We start from the raw sequence: 22144 nt of genomic DNA, 5'->3' as shown, positions 1-22144 counted from the left end.
ACTGCAGAGAGCACAACTGTTGGGTTGGTTATATTGTTCTAATGACAAATATATACCTGCAAAAAAAGAGTATTTTATGGGCAACTTGCACAGGACAAGTGCTCACAAGGTGGTCAGAAAAAGTGATACAAAGACACTCTCAAGGTCTCTCATAAAAACTTTAGAATTGATTGTATGACATGGGAGACACTGGTATAGGATTGCCTTGCATGGTGTCCCCTCATCAGAGGAGGTATATCCTCTCTGAGCAGAGCAGAACTGAATTAGCTCAAAGGAAACATGAAATATGCAAAATTAGAGAAATGTTCATGTGGACTATTTGTGTCCTGTCTATGGCAGAGCATTCCAAACTCTCATTAGTCTCAACCCCAGTTGGACCCACTGTATCACAATTCTAACACAGTGACATCATTTTGGTCATCTTTGAAAACGAAGACAATAACACAAATCTGACAGTCTAAGCAAAATTTATGAATATTTACAAAAATATAAATTGCCCAGATTGACAGAAGAGGAAACAAAGTACATAATCCTATCTTAGAAAAAGAAATCGAATAAGCCAGCAATAAATGCCCTAAGAAAAATATCCCCAGGGCCAGATGAGTTTACAAATGAATTTTACCAAACATTCAAAATGAAATTAATTCCAGTATTATATAAACTATTTGGAGTAATAGGCAAAGAAGGAATTCCTAAGGAAATCATTTTATGACATATAATCACTATATGTGATTATACCTAAAACAAGAAGAGCTAAAACAGAGAAAATTATAGAGCAATTTTCTTAATGAATATTAGTGCAAAAATTTTGAAAAAAATACTAGCAGGGCAATTGTACAATATATCCCAATGATTAAACACTATGAGCCGATAAGATTTATACCAGGAATACAGGGTTGATATTAGGAATAATTGACCATATCAATAAGAAAATCAAAACAAATCATGATTATGTCAAGAGGTACAGAAAAAAGTTTTAGAAAAAAAAAATACAGCACTTATTCCTATTAAAAACATTAAAGAGCATAGGAATAAGTGGAGCTTTCCTTAAAATGAAAAGTATTTATCTAAAACTATCAGCAAGCATTATCTGAATGAAGATAAATTATTAACGCTTTTCAGTAAGATCAAAGATAAAGCAAGGATGCCCATTATTGTCACTATTGTTCAATATTGTAGTAGAAATGTTAGTTATAGCAATAAGAGAAGAAAAAGAATTAAAATGAGAATGAGGAAATAAACTATCACTTTTTTCAGATATGATGGTATCTTAGAGAATCCAGTAAAAAACTAATTGAAATAATTAAAACTTTAACAAACTTGCAGATTACAAAATCAAGCCACATTAATTATTGGCATTTCTGCATATTCTCAAAGTCCAGCAATAAAAAATAGAGAATTTTCATATAAAACAACAGTAGATGATATAAAATATTTGGGGAGTATACCTGCCAAGACAAATTTAGTAATTATATGAACACAATTACAAAATACTTTTCATGCAAATAAAGTTAGATCTAACTGAAAAAATATTAGTTACTTATGAGCCGGCCAAGCCAATGTAATAAATATGACTGTTCTTCCCAAATTTACCTATTTAATTCAGTGCCATAACAATCAGACCTCCAAAAAATTATTTTACAGAGCTAGAAAAAATAACAGTGATCTGGAAGAATAAAAGGTCAATAATATCAAGAGAATTAATGACAAAAAAACTGCAAAGGAAGATTGACTAACTATAAGATCTCAAACTGTAAATAAAGGTGTAATAGTCAAAAGTATATTGTTCTGGCTAAGAAATAGAGTGATGGGTCAGTGAAGTAGATTAAGTACACAGGACACAGTAGTAAATGATCAGAGTAATCTAGTTTTTGATAAACACAAAACTCTAGTTCTGAGAGGAAGCCTCACTATTTGATAAAAGCTGACTGATTAGAAAATAGTATAGCAAAAATGAGGTATAGACCAATAACATATTTTATAACAAGATAAGATCAAAGTGGGTCCTCTTTTTCATCTAATTATGAAAATGAAGATTAAAATAACTAGGAAGACAACTGGCTTGAGATGAGAAGAGGGGACAAATGGGAGCTCTTGGCAAATGATTTTTTATTTTTTCAGTGAAATATGAAATGATGCCCTCAATTGATAGGGTTAGGCATAATGGTGATGGGAGTCTTGAGGCAGGAAGTTTTGGAGTTCTCAATGTGGAAAGCTTAAGCTTTGTTTATTAGCAAGATATCTTTAAAAATTGATAATCACAATGCTTTGGGGAACATGGTTGAGAGAGAAAAGGCTTCATTATGTCATGATTTAAAACTGTCAGGCACAACCAGATCTTTCATTCCAATTCCCTTTTTTAGACATGGATAGTGAAAGCCAGAGATGTTAAATGACTCATGAATAGTAGGCAGCATGACACCTTAAGTAAGATTGGAGTTAAAATCCTACCTCTTAAATTTACTGTGTACCCAGCAAGTCACCTAAAGTCCCTTTAGACACAGTTTCCCCATCTTTAAAATGGAAGTGATAACAGTATTGTCTTCACTGTTGTGAAGATAAATGAGTTAGTAAATTTAAAGTACTTTGCAAATCTCAGGTGGCTCAGCTCTTTTTTCACTTAAATTTTCTCCAGAAAGAAAACTTAAAAACTCAGACAAGCAATGTATAAAGAAAATTGAAGACCAAGATAGATGAGAAGATTAAATAAAACCATATCCAAGGGTATTAGTTGTTTCTGAGTCACCCTAAGTTATAATTTTCCAGTGTCTAAAACATAAATTTCAAATGCAGACACATTTTAAAGGCATCTTTTCCATCTTCTCTTGAGTTTTAGTTCACTTTTTAGAAATTGTTTAAATCTTTGCTAGTTTGAAAAGTGTTCCTGCTGGAGAACATGTAACAAGATAAGAATCAGCCACATTTAGCCCTTTGTTTTACCAACATGTTAGTCAACAGGTTGGAAAATCAGTTGAATACCATAAATAATAATGGCAAACATATAATACCTTACAAAGTACTTTGTATGTGTCATCTCATATGCTCTTTTAAAATAACTCTTTGAGTTAGATACTCCAAATGTTTTTATCCCTAGTTTTATGGGATAAAGTGAGATTCAGTAAAGTGAGTCTGGGAGGCCACACTGCTTAATGAGGTAGGATTTCAATTCAAGTCTTCTGATTTAAAATCCAAGACTCCTCATTACATCAGAGTGTCTCAAGCACTTTCATAAATATAGACATTTAGTATCTGAAGTTTATTAAAGTATTAAATGAAATTTTGAGTGGTATTGTGAATAAGATGGTGAGCATATAGTTTTTTTTTTTTTAATTATATAAATGAACAACTGTAACCAAAGAGTGTTAGTTAATAGATTTATCAGAAATCCAGGGCTGCAACTACATATAGCTTGAGATACTTAATTCTGGCTCTGTCTCTTAAAGCCAGTGGGGTGTCAGACAAGTCACTTAACCGCTTCATCCTCAGCTTCCTGCTACCAATAAAGGTTGTGGATTAGATGATCTCTGAAGTCCCTTCTAACTAATTTGATGGTCTTGTCTATTCTAAGAAATTTAAATGATTTGCTCATTATCACCTTTGATTTATGAAGCAGAACTCTTTCTACTCTTTGAAAGTTCTTTGGAATACCACAGGGATCTGTTCTTAGCCATGTCAAAGCAATATTTTAATCACTGCTTTAGACAAAGACATGAGGCTCATATTTATTAAATTTTTGGATTTCACAAAGTTTGGAGCAGTGGCTAATATAAATATGTCAAAGACTGAAGTGTGCTCAACTGAATCAAGAAAATAGAACTCCCTAATAGGAAGGAGAGGATCTTCACCACATATATATAGGCTACATTTAGGATGAACACCAAATTGGCTTTGACTCTGCTATAACTGAGGACCCCAAAGCAAAAGCCTCAGTTACCCAGGTATTGGGGACTGCAGATGCTTGTCCCCATACCTAGTAAAGCATGTTAATACCACAAGTTTAAATATTTTCTTATTTTGTATTAAAACTTGGGGATTTCTTGTTTGTTCCTTCTTAGGCAATTCTGTACCTCAAGATATCACTTGTTTGGCAGCTGATGGGAGGCTGGTCTTTGCTGCATATGGGAATGTTTTCTCTGCATTTTCCCGAAACAGAGAGGTTTGTATTGTTTATTCTGAAAATATTTTAATTTACCTATTTCGCAATATTCATTATTTCATATAGTAAATTCTAATGGAGGAAACATAATGAGTACAACTTGTTACTTCTGTCAGCTTCTCGAGAACCTTGCTATACTTCACCTTGGTAGACTTGGAAGGAAGCTAAATTACCCATCTTCCTCATTCTTGGGCATATCCTATCCTGTATAATCACTTCACTTTAGAATAGAAGAGAGTGCCTTAGCTATATAATATATTATAATGAGAAAAAGAGAAATGGCAATGTGGATTACTCTGGTAACTCTATAAATACTTCAGCTATTTTATGGTCTGTACTTTTTGACAAGGGACTCATTGTTTTACTAGGCATGCCTTTAAAGTTAATTTTAAATCCAGCAAGAAGACTTTCCTTCTACCTCCAGTCCCCAGTGCTTTGGATTCCAAATAGCTTATAACTCCTTGCATTTTTGATGTATAATAAATTTTTGTATAATAAGTCTCATGACTTAATGAGTTTTTAGAGCTACTCTAAAATCAATACCTGGTTATCATTCAGGCTTATGAGATAATAAGGTATTTTTAACTTTTATTGTATCTTCTATCTCTTTGGCAGCCTATGGACCTGTTCTCAGATTAATCTTTTTAAATACATAAAATATATAGGATTACAAGGGAAATTGATCATATTAAAATACAGTTATCAAAATATATTTTAAAAAACCAAGTTCACAGATCCCAATTTAAGAACCCCTACTGTAAGACCATCATCTAGTGTGTCATTAGGCTTATACCTGAAACTTTTTCAGCTTGTTAAAACCTCTCTAGTCATTTATTCTTCCTTCTCCTCCCTTTCTCAGCAGTTTTTCTGAGTGTCCTTTGCTTTATCATCATCATTCATACTTCCAAGACTGCCTTGGAATATATTCTGTCTCCTGGAGATCATATTAGCTTAGATAACTTTAAGTATCATCTCTATATCTTACTGTACCTCATTCTTTCCCTCCAAAACCCAACATTTTTACAAATTTCCCTCTCTCTGCTGAGGGTACCATCATCCTTTCAATTTCTTATGTTTACAATTGTGTTATCATTCTTAAGTTCTCATAATAACTCACCTCACCATCAGTTTCCAAATCTCATTTCTTCTTCCGTGTCATCCATCTCCTCCTTTTCCTAACATGACTGCTTTTCTGGTTCAGGCCCTTATCAAATTTCACCTGCATCATTGCAGTAGTTTCGAAATTACTCATTTCCTATATATGTAAAGATGTGCATGTTCTCTGATATGGATTGTAAACTCATTGAAGTTAAAGACTGGTTCATTTTGGCTTTGTATTTAATTGATTGACAGTCTTTGAAAATTCAAGATAAGTTGTACATGATGTATGAAAATAGGATTTAAGACAGATCCCTATCTGCCTGTCATTTGTTATTACTATACAAAAAAATTTAATTATAAGAAATATTAGTAGCATGGATGTTTTTATATTTTCTAACATTAATATACTACTATATACTATACTATATATTACTATAACTAATGGAAGTATTTTGAACTTTTAATGTTATAGGTAGCACATACCTTCAGGGGTCACAATGCAGAAATTCACCTCTTACAGCCCTTTGGGGATCACGTCATCTCTATTGATATAGACAGTATTCTCATTATTTGGCATATATATTCAGAAGGTAAGAATGAACATTATGCAATTTATTTAGTTCAGGATGGGAGTAAATAAATTTTTAAATTGTTAATCATTCCTGTAGAGTTATTAGCATTTGCAATAAATACTTTTTTTTTTTTTTTAAGTAAAAGAATTATACTTCATTGTGTTTCCATTAATTAAATTTTCAAGCAGCAACCAAAAATCACTATTTTAATAACTTGTCTTTTTTTTTTTTTTTTTTTTTTTTTTTTTAATGTTACTTGTTTTGTTCACATTCCCTGGGTTTTGTAAATTGTTACATCTTATGTTTAATTTTTGGGATAACCATGATTAGTTTCTCATCTCTACATAGTTACAAAATGAGGATTGTTTTTAAAGTTTAGATAACTACAGCGTTCTAATATAGGATACTTTGGAAATAAACTCTGTATATTTACAGTGACTATAGCCATAATTTTTATATGACAGCATAAATATTATACTGGGTCAAACTTACATCTTTGAACATTTTTTGGAAGTAGTCAAGTCAACCTCAGAAGTTTTGAGATTGAAGTCTAGAATACTCCTACTTCCCTTAATGATTCATAGGTTCATCATCCATAAATTATCTGAATCCTTCTCAAGCTTTTACATTTTCACATTGTACCACCTCTTGGATCTCATATACTGACAAGACAAACTTTCTTACTGAAAATTTGCTACTTATTGGGTAAAGTAATATGTCTTAAAATAACCTTTTTAAAGGTCAAGGTAACTATTATATTTCACTTGGTGATTTTATCGGCTCCAATTGATTTAGTATCATTTCTTTGAAGATGATTTTTGGACCTCTCTATCCAGCTTTAACCTTTTGCCTAACCTAGTCCAGTCTTGAATTTCCAAATACCTCTAGAACAACTGAAACTGATTGTTCCATAGACATGTTCCATAGACTCAACATGCCCTCAAATGAAATAATTATTTATCTTTCCCAGACATTCCCCCCCTCCCACTTCCTTATTACCATCATCTTCCTAGTCCCCTAGCTCACAATCTGGGTATAAACCTAAATGCCCTTTTTCTCACCCTCCACATCTAATAGTTAACTATTAAGTTTTATTGATCCTTCCTTTTGTAACTTACCTTTTAAAATCCCCACCCTCTAACCTCCCAACATTGCCATCATGTGGTACAGGTCCTTATCACCTCACACCTAGACTATTGGAATAATCTTCCAGTTAGTTTCCCTTCTTCAAATCTTTGCTAACTCCAGGCCATCATCCCCCTCTCTCATACTGATCTTACTGAACAGTAAGTTCAGTACTAAAGTATGTCAGAAAAACCTGGAAAGATTACTATGAACTGACACACTAATAAGTGATTAGAACTAGGAGAACATTATAATCAATAACAACAATATTATAAGAATAATCAGCTGAAGGGGGCAGCTAGGTGGCACAGTGGATAGAGCACCAGCCCTGAATTCAGGAGGACCTGAGTTCAAATCTGGTCTCAGACACTTAACTCTTCATAGCTGTGTGACCCTGGGCAAGTCACTTAACCCCAGCCTCAGGAAAAAAAAAAAAAAAAAAAAAAGAATAATCAGCTGTAAAAAATTTTAGCTTCTCTGATTGATACAATGATTCAGGACAGTTCCAAAGGACTCACAACAAAAAATGCTATCTACCTTCAGAAAGAGAACTAATGAGCTCTAAGAGCAAATTGGAGCTTTTTTTTTTTTTTTCCCCATTTTGGAAATAAGTTTTGTATAACTTTTTATATACAGTGGGGTATTAATAGTGCTTGCCTTCTCTGTATAGGAAAAGGGCTGAAAGGTGCAAAAAAAGTTGGGGTTCAGAATTTAGAAATGAATGGTTTTTTTTAAATTTAAAGTTTGTTTGTTTGTTTGTTTTAAAGCACAGGTCTGACCAGGTTATTCTTTATTCTATATTCAAAAAATTTATTCTGTATTCCAGTAACTTCCTGTCACTTCCAGATTCAGATATAAAGTCTTCTATGTGGCACTTGAATATCTTCATAATCTGGTATTTTCTAAGACCTTACCCTTAGCTACTCTGAGATCTAGTAACATTGATCTAGTTTCCTAGCTGTTTCCTGAATGAATATCCATCTTCTGAATATGTATTTACTTTCCCCCCCTTGTAGTAAATTTTAATTGCTATTTTTATATTACCAAAATTTCCTCCATTCTGTTCTCTTTTCTCCTATAGAATAGGAAGCCACAAAATAAATAGTATGTTATTTTTTTTTTAAGAAAGATTAAGGTAGAAGAAAATTCTACGTGATTGATCAGTGCATTGAAAGAGTTTAAAAATATGTGCAATTCTTGTAGACCTATTACCTTTGACTTTGCATTTTTACTCATTGTTAACTATACATGAAATTCTCTTCTTCATCCCTGTCTCCTGTGTTCCTTTAACTCCAAGCTAAAATCATGAACTTCTTGATTCCTCTGAATGCTGGTGCCTTCCTCCATGATTATCTTTAATTTATCTTATCAGTATATAATTGTTAGCATATAATCTTCCCCTATTAAACTGAGTTTCTTAAGAACATGGACTGGAAGATTGTTGGGTTTTTTGTTTTTGACTTTGTCGTTTTTTGTTATAAGCACAATAAATACCTCAGCATCATTTGTATGCTTAGAGAATTCACTAGGCTTCTAAATAAAAACACATATAACAGTAAAATCAGATTTGTTGCTATATTTCCCCATCTAGGGAAGTGTTTTCTTTTTCATAATCTCTTCTGTTTTCTATCTCTAAATCAGTTCTATGTCAATATCAAGTTTTTTCTCTTCTATTTGAGACTAATTTTTCATAATTTTGGTATTCATTACTTCTATTTTAACTATGTTTGTTTTGTAGTACTTTTACAAGTTAGTTAATAACAAATCTAAATTTTAAAATTTACTTATTCTTAGTTTTAGATATTTGGAAGAATTACTGCATCTATGCTGAAATTGTTTGCTTTGTTTCTTAAACTGTTCCTCTATTTGTAGAAAAGTACCTACAGCTGACTTTTGATAAGGCTGTTTTTAAAATTTCTACCATTTTGCATCCAAGTACCTACTTGAACAAAATTCTCCTCGGGAGTGAGCAAGGAAGCCTCCAGTTATGGAATATTAAGTCCAAGTAAGCATATTTCTAATTATTTCTAATTAGATGCTTCTCTCCACACATTTCAGTTTGTGCTGTACTTATTAGCAGCTAGCTCTCTTAACCAATAGTTAATTGCATTTCATAAAATCTAGAGAGATCTGTCTTGGTAATTTTCTAGTGAAAAATATTTTGAAGTTCTCTTGTGCAGTCCATATAGCTGACTTTGATTTGTTTTTATGGTTCTACAGTCAAATGTAAAAGGCAGGTGACTTTTTTGGATGACCTTTGAGTAAACTGAGGAATAAGAAAAATAGAGTATGAACATGAGAAATGTTAAATCACATCTTTCCTCAGTAATGGTGACAGACATTATTGCAATATTTTGAAGCATTTCTAACAACACAAAATTTTTTTTAATTGCATACTTTCTTACAAGTTTATTGAAGGTTGATAAGAAAGAGGGGGAAAAAAGCATTATCTCTTGGATATTTAAGTGATTTTGCTTCTTAACCTACCCCCCTTTTTTCCCCCCTTAATTGGAGTTAAGTGACTTGCTCAAGGTCACACAGCTAGAAGTGTTAAGTGTCTGAGACCAAATTTGAACTCAGGTCCTCCTGACTTCAGGGCTGGTGCTCTTATCTACTGCCCAACCTAGCTGCCCCTTAAAGCTCTTCTTAATTCTAAGATGGTAACAATGACTAAAACAAATGTTTAATGCTTTAGTATACCTAGCATAATAGTTTTAGATGGGTTGTGTTAGCTAATGATTTATGTACATGCTAATATGCTGAAATAAGTTTGCATAATATACTTATTTTTAAATGACTATATGTAGCATGATTTTACTAATTTGAATGAACAGAAGTCGGCAGTGATATTTTTATGATATATTCTTTTGTTTGTACCTGTGCTTTATTTCATGCTAAGTTTGGTAGCTAAAAGGAGAAAAAAACTTATAGTTGTATTCTTAAAAAGAATATTCTTTATTTGAATACAATAATTACAACAATTATTGCTTGTGGTATTGCCCAACTTTTAAATTTAATTTGCTTTTAATCAATTCAACAAGTTTATGAAGTACTTGCTAGGTGTAAGGCACTGTGCTAGACCTTAACTTTGGATTTTCTGAAGGAGTATGCTTTCATGTTGTCTAAGTATTTGGTATTTGTTTATCAAAATTAGTTTTTTAAGTAGTTTTTTTTCTCCCCCCTTATAGCAAACTTCTATATACATTTCCAGGATGGAATCTTGCAGTGACAGCTCTCCAACAGGTTAGGTTTTTACTGTTAAGAAACAAGTGTTAAATATGTGCTTTTCTGTATTTGGAGAAGTGTCTCTATAGATTTTAAAAGGTAGAAGAATAGTTCATTTGTTACTTTGATGCCTATGATTGCTGGAATGAAAAAAGTGCTTTGGAAATTTTAAAATAAATAAAATGAAGAGAAACAAGTCTTCATGGCCAGTTAGGGTTACGAAATTCTACTTGTGAAGATGATATATTAGTTTTGCTGAACTAGTTTTTCTACCTTTTGTTACAAGTAATGGCTTAATAAATTAGGAAATGGGAGAAGCATATATTTGGAAATGAATACAATTTTAAAATAAAAGATATCAATTAATTTTTTTTTTTAAAAGAAACAGTTCCTAGATTTACAAGCATTAAATTGAGAATTGTATTGGCATGTGTGAAACTGTCATTTTCCTATATTAATTTCTTTGTACCATTGCACAGTGTTGGGGGGTTTTTTTGGTTAGTAATGTTGTTTGAGAAAAATTATTACTAGTACACAAGTAATTCAGCATCACTGAATCAATGATTGTTTGGAATCATGAGATCTAACCCTTAGTGTGGTTTAAGCTTACCCTGAAAAGAACTATTTTCCTTTATGTTGAAAAACTTGGAAAAGATGATTTTCGGAATGCCATCTACAGAAATGAGAGAAACTGTCTGGCCCAAATTCTAATAACTTATTTCTTTTGTATACATTTATACCCAAACCACGGCTGATAAATTTGCTAATTTGGGGATTGGGCTAGAATCACCTTTAAGTTTCCTCCTAGCTAACTTTCTGTTGTTTTAACACAAAGAAATAGATATGAAATTTTTTTGATTACTTGGGGTAGGGGAGTGGAGATCACAAGGTGATACTGTTAAAATAAATATATTTGGATTTTAAAAAGAATCACTTTTTTTTGGGGGGGTTATCTATTTAATTTTCAGGCACCTGCAGTAGATGTCATTGCAATTGGACTTGTATCTGGTCAGATTATTATCCACAACATTAAATTTGATGAAACGCTGATGAAGTTTCGCCAAGATTGGGGTCCTGTCACTTCACTTTCTTTCCGCACAGGTATATTTTATCCTTTAGAAAAAGTTCTTATACATATTTGATAATAATGTAGTTACTGGATTATAGGAAATTTTCTAAATGATGATTTCTTATATCTACATAATGTAGCAGTTCACAAAAGAGCAGGGATCATCATAAAAGAATATCTGCAACATTTTAGTTTCATCATCTATTAAATATCTACTTGCAGTTTATTTCTGCTAACAGTTGAATTCTTTTGAGTTTGACATTTCATCTATTTTAATTATAAGGAGTTTTTAAGTAGATATATAATACTTAATTGTATTTTATGTTGTTTTGTTTTTATATGTAGATGGACATCCAGTAATGGCATCTGGCAGCCCACTTGGTCATATCAGTCTCTGGGATCTGGAAGAAAGAAAACTAATCAATCAAATGAGAATGCCCATTCCACAGCAATTGCTGGTCCTAACATTTCTCCATGGAGAGCCACTTCTTGTTACTAATGGTGCTGACAATGCCTTGAGGGTAGGATTTCTTTTCTTTTTTTTTTTCTTTTTTTCATACATATATCAAAACATGCCCTCTTCCCCTGAATATGAAACTATGAATTCTACTTCATACCGCTTGCTTTAAATATATAATTCTACTTGAATTTCAAAGCAGTTCTGCTTGTCTTATTTCTAGTTTAATAGTTGAACTTTAAAAATTTAATTATTTATTAAATTTTAAAATCTAATGAATTTAAATATTTAAATTTAAAATAGTACTTTGGTTTTTAAAGACATTATCATCATCATCATCATCATCAGTATTACATTTTTAATTAACTTCACCTTCCTCCTCTTTAAAAATACAAAGGGGCCTGGGGTGAAGAGTTTAACATAATCAAAATTAATCTACCCAGTAGCCAATTTAAAAATGTATGTTCCCTTTTCCATCTTGTGTTGAAGAAGTGTCACAACTCTAGAGTATTTTCAGGTGTTTCTGAAGACTTTGTTATTTTGATTGTATACATTAATTTCAAAGGTTTGTTTCTCTTTACATTTTTGGTGTTATTGCTTAAAATTTTTCTGGTTTGGTTTATTTCACTTTGCATTAGTTCATACAACACAGGATTCTGTGAAATTACTTTTCATCATTTCCTTTCTAGATATCCTGGGATAGAATTCAGTTGGGCCTGAAGAAACATTGGTAATACAAGGCTAGTGGAGGTGGTAGAATTTCTAGCTGAATTCTTTAATATCCTAACAGATGATAAATTTAAAGTGCAAATTTGGAACAGAAGTTACTCGATTTGAAAAATCAGTTTAGATCCCATTCCTAATATACCCATAGCCAAAGAATGATCAGTTTTACCAAAAGTTGCATTCACTTCACAAGCAGCAAGATTACATTTAAGAAGAGGCGCAGAGGATTTAGTGACCAAAGTTCCATCATTATGGTTTATGGAGAAAGTATAGAAAAACATCTGCTTCACTGACTATGCTAAAATTTTTGAATGTTTGGATCACAACAAATGTGGCAGGTCTTCAGAGATGGCAGTCCCAAATTAATTTACTTGTCTTCTAGCAAACTTATATAGAAATGAAAAAGCAACAGATAGAACTACAAATGGAGCAACTAATGGTTTAAGATTAGAAAAACAATAAGATAAGGCTACTGTATATTGTCACTTTAATATGCCAAGTACATCATACGAAATGCCTACTGGATTGTTGTGATACAGGAGCCACCTGCCAGTGGCTGCTGGAGGTCTAACTCAGACCTATAGAATGAATCTCTTCATGTGAGAGGAAGAGGAGGAGGATGCTGCTGCTGCTGCTGCTGCTAAAGATGATGATGATAATGATGATGATGATGATGATGATGATGATGATAATGATACAAGGAGACTGAGAGGCAGTTGCTTTCTCTGACCTCTCTCCTATTCCCTCTAATTTATTTCATTTCCAATCCACAAGGAACACTTGTGTAAGTAAAGGCTTCTTTGCTACTCCTTCAAGTGTTATGATTCACAGCTGTGGAGGCTCTCGGAGAATTGACCTGCCCTTTCACCTAGACATGGTCCTTAACAATGGATGGAATTAAGTGCCAGGAAAAATATCAATAGTTTCAGATATGTAGATAATACCACTCTGGTGGCAGAAAGTGAAGAATTAAGAAGCCTCTTGATGAGTGTGAAAGAGGGAATGTCCAAAAGCTGACTTGAAACTGGTCCCATTACTTGGCAAATAGAAGCAGAAGAAATGGAAGCAGTGTCAGATTTTATATTCTTGTGCAGAATTGACATTGTCAAATTATGGAGCTGGAGAAGACTTTTGATAGTCCCTTGGACAGCAAGGAGATTAAATAGCCAACATTTATAAAAACTAATTCAGACTATTCACTGGAAAGTCAGTTATTAAAGTCGAAGCTGACCACATAATGAGAAGATGGGAAACATTGGATAAGACTTTGATATTGGGAAAGTTTGAAGAGGACAGTACAGGATGAGATAGAAGTAACTAACATGAATTTGGACAGACTTTAGGAGATCATGGCATATAGAAGAACCTGGTATGCTATGGTCCATGGGTTCATGAAGAGTCAGATATCAGCAGACAGTTGATAACAGCAACAAACATGCAACAGCAGCAAACAACAGCTACAGCAAACAACAGCAAAATAGCACACAGAGGAGAGTAACCATACTATTTAAGGGAATTAAGTCTGCTGTATGAGGTTAATTTAAGGATCTGAAGATGTTTATCCTAGAGAAGAAGACCTGGGGATATGATTGCTGTCTTTAAGTATCTGAAGGTCTGTCATACCAAAGATGGACTTGTTCTGTTTAACCCACAAGGAACAATGGGCGAAATTTGCAAAGGGAAAATATAGATTTTATGTCTTGAATTCTCTCCAACAATTAAAGCTATTCCAAGGTGGAATGGATTCAGACAAAAGTCAGATTACTGCTTTTTTTAGTAATATTTTAGAAGTGATTGGGTTGAATATAGAGAACATAGAGTAATTTCAGTTGGTGGTAACCAGTCTTCCAGAAAACTAAGTTGTTGATTTCTTGTCTTTTTTTTCTCTCTCAGATTTGGATATTTGATGGTACTGCAGGTGAAGCTCGGCTTTTAAAATTTAGAATGGGTCATAGTGCTCCTTTAACTAAAATTAGATACTATGGACAAAATGGACAGCAAATTCTTAGTGCAAGTAAGAGTATTTTATATTGTATAACTTCAGTTATTTAATTCAGTACTTCAGTAAATATTTATTGAACATTTATTCTGTTTTACACTGTGTTTAAGATTTCAGGACTTGAGTTCTTTTTGGCCACCTTAATGACAGTTTTAATAATTTACTTTATCTTATCTATTTCATTTGTCTTAAGGTTCAGCTTCTAGTAATGTGGGCTTAAAATGTATATTCAGATCACATTGGAAAATTTTAATTTACCCTTTTTAAACTTTATCTTTGTCCATTGATATTCTCTCCTTATGTAATCTAATGCTTTTCTGATGTATTTATAAGGCTATTTTCTCCTAAAATGGTATATATTTGAAGGTTGAAGTTTTTTTTTATGTGGCTTGATTAGGTCTTTAATTTACATTGCTTCCCTTTGTAGCTTGACTTTTTTATGTTCTGTTAGGTCATGATGGCACTTTGCAGTCATTTTCCACAGTTCATGAAAAATACAATAAGAATTTGGGACAAGGTAAGTTAATAACAAAGGGAAAGTTGGTCTTGAATGTAAATTCTCATTTTGCTACCTTTCTGATACATATTCTTCCATGGGACATTGGAAAGTATAGTAGTATAGTTTATCTTGTTTCAATTATATAGTAAACATTATTAAGTACCTAGTATGTACCTATAAGAATCGAAAGTCAGTACTTGCCCTCGATGAGCTTTCAGTCACAAAAATGAATATATATGAACAAATTATATATAGGATAAAAGAGAGAAGGCATATGATAAAATGACCGTCCTTACTCCTCCATTCCATTTCCTCCATAAGATTGCCCTCTCTGTTCATTTTGTCCTTGTTAACTATTGTTGTTTTTCTCTTTTGCCCTTTGTAGCTAAACTCATTAAAACAAAACAAAACATATTGTCTACAATAAGTGCGTCCACTTTCTCTCTTTACTTTCTTCTTAATCTCTTACAATCTGGCTTCCAGTCTTATTCCATGGAAACAACTCTCTCCAAACTTAAAAGGGACCTCTTAATTTTTTTTTTTTTTTTTTTTGTAATAGTTTTTATTTACCAGATATATGCATGGGTAATTTTACAACATTGACAATTGACAATTGCCAAACCTTTTGTTCTAATTTTTCCCCTCCTTCCCCCATTCCCTCCCCCAGATGGCAGGTTGACCAATACATGTTAAATATGTTAAAGTATAAATTAAATACAATATATGTATACATGTCCAAACAATTGTTTTGCTGTACAAAAAGAATCAGACTTTGGAATAGTGTTCCATTAGCCTGTGAAGGAAATCCAAAATGCAGGCGGGTAAAATTAGAGGGATTGGGAATTCTATGTAGTGGTTCATAGTCATCCTCTAGAGTTCTTTCACTGGGTGTAGCTGGTTCAGTTCATTACTGTTCTATTGGAACTGATTTGGTTCATCTCATTGTTGAAACTGGCCACATCCATCAGAATTGATTATCATATAGTACTGTTGTTGAAGTATACAACGATCTCCTGGGCTTGCTCATTTCACTCAGCATCAGTTCATGTAAGTCTCTCCGGGCCTTTCTGAAATCATCCTGTTGGTCATTTCTTACAGAACAATAATATTCCATAATATTCATATACTACAATTTATTCAGCCAATCTCCAATTGATGGGCATCCATGTAAGTTTCCAGTTTCTGGCCACCACAAAGAGGGCTGCCACAAACATTCTTGAACATACAAGGGACCTCTTAATTGCCAAATCCAATGACCTTTTCTTCCTCATTCTCTTTGACCTCTCTTTAGCCTTTGACACTGTTCATCACTCTTGGTACTTAATTCTCTTTAGGTTTTTGGGACACCATTTTCTCCTGTTTTTTCTGCTATTAATCTGACTTTTTGTTTTTCACCTTTACTGGTTCCTCCTCTAGTTCATGCCCTCTAACCATAGATTTCTTTCAGAATTCTGTTCTGGGGGCAGCTAGGTGGCACAGTGGATAGAGTATCAACCTGAAGTCAGGAGGACTGAGTTAAAATCTGGTTTCAAACATTTAACACTTCTTAGCTGTGTGACCCTGGACAAGTCACTTAACCCCAATTGCCTCAGCCCCCCCCCAAAAAAAAAAATTCTGTTTTGGCTTCTTCTTTCCCCCCTCTGTGATAGTTCACTTAGTGTTTTTATCAACTTTCATATATCTAATTGCCATCTTTATTCTTATGATTTTCAAATCTACCTTTCCTGTCCTGTCTCTGCTACTCTCCAATCTCACATATGCAATTGCTTTTCAGTCATCTCAAAGAGGATGGTCAGTACATATCTGAAATCCACTCTGTCTAAAACAGAACTCATTATCCTTCAATCCAAATCCTCCCTCCTTGCCTTCTCCATTGCTGTAGGAGGAGCACCATGTTCCCAATCCCTTAGGCTCACAACGATGGAGTTCCCCATGAATCCTCACTGTCTCTGTCTCCCACTGGTCTTCCTCAGTTATGCTCTAACTACTGACTCTTCCTTGTCCTCCCTCAGCTTCTTTTTAAGTTTTTGAGTTGTCAAATCCTACTTTCTATATGAAGTTATGCTCAACTCCTCTGAGTTCAGTAATTTAGCTCTTTTAATTATTTTTTACTTATCCTGTATATAGCTTGCTTTATATGTATATTTGTTTGCATGTTGTCTTCATCATATTATAAGCTCCTTAAAAGCAGAGACTATCTTTTGCTTTCTTTTTTATCCCTAATGCTTAGTGTACTACCTGGCACATAATAGGCATTTAGTAAAAATTTACTGATTGAATTGAAGTAAAAGATGGTATTTTAATTGGGACTTAGTTGGACTTTTTTTAAATGAAGCCAAAGAGATCATTAGTTGGAGTGGAAGAAGGTTTGGGGTGGCCAAAGAGAATGTCTGGAGCCAAGAGATAGAGTATCTTATTCATGGAACAGTCAAGGTGCGAGTGTCAGTGGATTGAAGAATACATTGTTGGGGAGTAAAATGTAAGAAGTCTGGAAAGTTAAGAAGGAGCTAGGTTATGAAGGGCTCTGAATAATGAATGTAGGATTTTTATTTTTTAACATTTGATCCTGTTGGTAATAGGGAGATATTGGAGTTTGAGGAGAGGCATGATGTGGTTGAACCTATATTCTATTTTCATAGGCTTTGTCTTTTCTATTCCATAATGAAATTGATAACTTGCTATATTTGGGGGAGAGGGGATTTAGTAGAATGGATGAGAAGGAAGAACTTTGTTGGACCTTATATATTATCCAGGCCAATCCTGTCATTTTGCAGATTAGAAAACTTCAAAGAGTAGAAGTGTCTTCCTTGAAGTTGCACAGTTGGTTAGCTCAGAGCCTGAAGTAGAACCCACATCTTAATCCCATGCCCTTTTCATAATACCATTTTGAGAAACATGCTTTTTAAATCTTAAAGCATTATGTAAAGGTAAATCAGTATTTCTGTGGAAATACATTAAAGTTGACAATGTTGATAATTATCAATATTCTTGTTCCATGTTGTCATATATAAAGTAAATTTATATTTACTTTGTTATGTGAGACATTAAAAGTGAGTGAAAATAAATGCCTTTTATACAAGTTTATTATTGAGATATTCATTAATTTTCTATTGTTATTTTTCAGGAATGATAAATAAAAAGCAAGCCAAACGTAAAGGCCTTAAAAATTGTGAGTCAATGAGACTTCCACCCATAACAGCATTTGTAGCAGGTAACTTTAATGTATTGTTTTAAAAATTTCATAATCTATCTTTCATTTACAAGTTACTGATTAGTTGATTTCCCCACCCTTTCTGCTCTTTCCACAAATGACATTATTAAAAATGTTTTATATTAATTCTTCTCCTAATCTTAGGAACTAAGACATCTTTCAAATGAATACTGTTTTGTTGAAGAATCTTCAAAAAACTGAAATTCTCTTTGTTCTTAGGTAGAAAAAGGTCATGATTTACCTGAGATCACATAGTGACAGAGTTGAGAACAGTTTCTATTATATTAAACTACCTTTTCATTTATACTGTAAGCATTTCCAAGATGAGGGCTTGGAATTTAAAAATAAATTTTTTTAAGCAGTATTTTTAGGTATTTAAAATATTTTCCTGACTGGGGAAAGGACAAATTTATCGTTTTTAAATTATGCTATTAGCATATTTTCTTCACTAAAAGAATGATTTATGCTTTCATTGTGCTGGTTTCTTTGGAATTTATGCTATATATTAAAAATTATTTAATATTCTCAGTACTATATAAACATATTTATGTAGTGGTTTTAGGCTTATAGAGCATTTTATTTATCTCAGTTGAGCCTCTCAATTCTGTGAGAAAAATATTACTGGTATTAATCTCTATTTTATGAATGATAAGGCTCAAAGAGTGATGGTTTCACATCTAGTAAATGTCTGAACTGGTGTTTCAACATAGATTTTCTTGTCTAGCCCCCAGGTCACTGTGTCATGCTACTTCTCTCAGATGACTGTAGACTACTACTTAATTAGATGAGAGGATAGTCTGAAAACATATATTGGATGTAATTAGATGAAAACTTTTTTGAGCTGTAGGGTACCATAAAGGATGGCATATAGGATTAAAAATCAGAAATTTTAGGAGGCATTCATATTGAGTCAAAGGTGTTTTGAAGAATGCTTAGATTGTTTCATTCTCTGATTGGATATTAGTTTGTGTCATTATGTTATAATGCAAGATCATTAATAGTGTACTGATAAGTGCTGGAACTGACACTTTTGTAGTGAAGAGATATATGGACAAATAACTAAATTCAAATTCTGGGTGGTTCAGAAAAGGATTCTTGAATGAAATGACATTTAAGCTGGTCTTTGAGGATAAGAAGGATTTCATTAGGCAGATATGGATAAAAGAAATTTGCATATCCAAAATAAGTCACATTGATGTCGGGACAATAAAACTTATTTCAGCAGTTTATCAGTGTGTACTTACTATTTTTGAGTTGTTGGATTTTTTCATCTTTTCTACTTGTTAAGACATTAGAGTTTTTCCTTGTTGTATTTTCCTATTTTGTAATACATTTAAGAACTGTATTTTAAAAATTTGTAATAATTGGAAGTTAAAATCATTTATATAAATATTTCCTAGAAATTTAATAATGGAAGTTACAAGGTTCCTTGGAGTTATTATCAAAGCAACTATACTCATTTTTACTCTGACAAAAGCATGAGATTGTGAGCAAATCACTTAATCACAGGGTGGTTGTGAGGAAAATGCTTTGAAAATTTTAAAGTACTATTGAGATGAATTATTGCTAATCATATCTATTTTAGGAGCAACATGGCATCTACATGAGTACAGTAATTTTGTTATTGGAAAATTCATATTTTGAAGTACTTGACAGTCTAGATAGGAGAATAGAAAGTGATTACAAGTTAATAGAGAAAAATTGATGTTTAAGAGTAATGATATTCTACCCGAAGGGCAAGAAAAAATACCTGAAGAGATTGTAGCTTGATGTGAATAAACACTCACAAATTGTTTGAATCCCAAAAAGCCCTGAAAACTTAGAATTATAAATAGACATATAGAGGAATAATTTCATTGAACACTTAAATAAATCTTTCTTTATGATAATATACATATATAATGATAGACTGATTTATAGTAGAATGATTTTCATAATTGAATGAAATGTGAAGGAATTTAATTTGGATAAACTTAATACAGTCAGAAAATCCATAAATGAGTAAATAGAAAAGCATTTATTAAATTTTTGCTATATATTTGCCACTATATTAAACCTTATGTGTACAAATTGAAAAAGCAAAATGTCTCTGTTCTCAAGGAGTTACATATTCCTTAAAGATTCTTTCAATAAAACATCTTTTATGAATATGTTAAAATCATTTTAGGGTCTTTGAAATAGACCAAGGTAGAGGGATAATAATCCCTCTGATTATTAGTGATGCTTGAAATAAATATGCTTAATAAAGGTATTTTCCATTGTCATGGAGAACACCTGTTGTTTAATTTGTCCAAATGGAGAAAAAATCCCATACAAATCATGGGATGTCCAAGATGTTTGCAGAAGATATTGTGGTGATTGCCTCAAGTCCTAGAATATTTAAATGAGATTCATAATCACTAAACTGACTCCTTTAACTATTTACAGATAAAAGAATACATAAATTTCACTCAAAAATGAATGAAAAAAAGCATTGTTAAGCATGTGTTAAGCAGCAGATAGATAGAAAAAGTAAAACAGTTCCTGCTCTCCAGGATCTCACACTCTAATTGAGAGAATACATATGCAAGAGTTCAATTTCAGGGTGACTGGAAAATAAGGGTATTATGGTTAGATGAGTTGCACTTTCCAGAAGTTCTTAGACTGCATCAGTAGGTCAGATAGCAGATGATGAAGATGAAGCAAAAGATAAGACTTAGGGAGCCTCAAAGTGTCAGTGGCAAGCTGGTGATCAGATCTGGTGATCCTCTGGCTAACCGAAAGGATTAGAATTGGTGACTCTGAACTTATCCAAGCAAGTAAAAGCATTCACATTGTTCTGATGTAATCAACCATGTTTGGTAGCAGATTGTATATGGAAGAGATAAGAACTAAGGATGATTCCAAGATTGCCAACTTGGGTGATTGGAGGGATAATATAATCTTATATTGAAACAAATAATTTTTTTGTTTGCAAACTCTTGATTATGTACTTATTTATTTATATGTTCTATCTCCCAATAGAATGCAGGCTGCTTGAGGGCAAGGATGGCCCTGCATTTTTTGTATTTTGGCACCCAACACATTAAATATTTAAATATGAATTTAAGGAATTTTAGATTTGTGTAGAGACTTCAATTGAGGGGAGATAGTACATATGCTTAATGGGTAGGAAAATTCATTTATTAGTTGTGCAAGGCATTGTGGTAGGGATTGGAGATACAGATACAAAAAATGAAACTGTCTCTATTCTCCAGACTGTGGTATGCAATTGAATAAATAATCCATAAAACTGGTCAAGGAACACATTTACCTTGGACATATATTACAGAGGAACAGTGAACTGGGTCCAGAATTAGATAGGAGAGTACACTGAATTGCTTTGGAGAAAATGTGCTTTTTAATGCCATTGTTGTTATTTTTTGGTATAGCTAATGAATTGTAGAATACCTCAGGCTTTTAAGACTTAAAATTAAATTAAAATTAAAAATTAAAATTAAAGGACAGTGATTGATATTAAAGCCCTAACAGACTAAAAGATATTATTAAAGAAATATATAAATAAGAACTTCATCTTCTGTTCTCTTCTCCTTTATTCTAGTTTGATTAGGAAGTGGGCAAAGATGATCTCTCCATATGTCCCCAAAATTCCCTCCCATTTTTTCTAGTAGATTTTTCCCACTTATTCACTCTTGCAAATAGACAATCTCTTTGTACCTACTAGTTTTTTCCCTACTTCCTGAGTCTTATCTATCCTCCATAAATTCTCACTTACCTTACCATCCACTCAAGCAATTTTTTTATAGATGTCCCTTCCTCAATCACTTCTTAACTTTCTCTTCCTTTTTTCAATTCTTTGCAATTTGATTTCTGGCCTTATCATTCAAAAGTGTTCCCTATGAAATTACCAATATACTTTTAATGTCTTTTTATTTTGTCACCCATATACATATTAACTTGGTAAGCAGATATTTTTCAATCATCAGTAAATAAGTATTTGTCAAGTATTCTACTGTACACTGAAG

The 22144-nt window shown here is 32.7% G+C and overlaps 1 protein-coding gene across 2 annotated transcripts in view; it reads left to right on the top strand.

Moving 5' to 3' along the window:
- The window catches only part of WDR36 (WD repeat domain 36), a 57567-nt gene that overhangs the window by 6072 nt on the left and 29351 nt on the right, over positions 1 to 22144 (top strand). For both annotated transcript variants that reach the window (XM_074282002.1, XM_074282003.1), the window contains exons 3-11: positions 4056 to 4156; positions 5730 to 5847; positions 8827 to 8959; positions 10143 to 10197; positions 11148 to 11280; positions 11594 to 11769; positions 14325 to 14445; positions 14882 to 14947; positions 18054 to 18140. In XM_074282002.1, coding sequence (XP_074138103.1) covers positions 4056 to 4156; positions 5730 to 5847; positions 8827 to 8959; positions 10143 to 10197; positions 11148 to 11280; positions 11594 to 11769; positions 14325 to 14445; positions 14882 to 14947; positions 18054 to 18140 — 990 coding nt within the window. The remainder of the gene's footprint in view (positions 1 to 4055; positions 4157 to 5729; positions 5848 to 8826; positions 8960 to 10142; positions 10198 to 11147; positions 11281 to 11593; positions 11770 to 14324; positions 14446 to 14881; positions 14948 to 18053; positions 18141 to 22144) is intronic.

The sequence above is a fragment of the Sminthopsis crassicaudata genome, chromosome 1 (genome assembly GCF_048593235.1).
Source record: "Sminthopsis crassicaudata isolate SCR6 chromosome 1, ASM4859323v1, whole genome shotgun sequence".
Classification (NCBI taxonomy): domain Eukaryota; kingdom Metazoa; phylum Chordata; class Mammalia; order Dasyuromorphia; family Dasyuridae; genus Sminthopsis; species Sminthopsis crassicaudata.
This window is presented reverse-complemented; position numbering and strand designations above follow the sequence as displayed.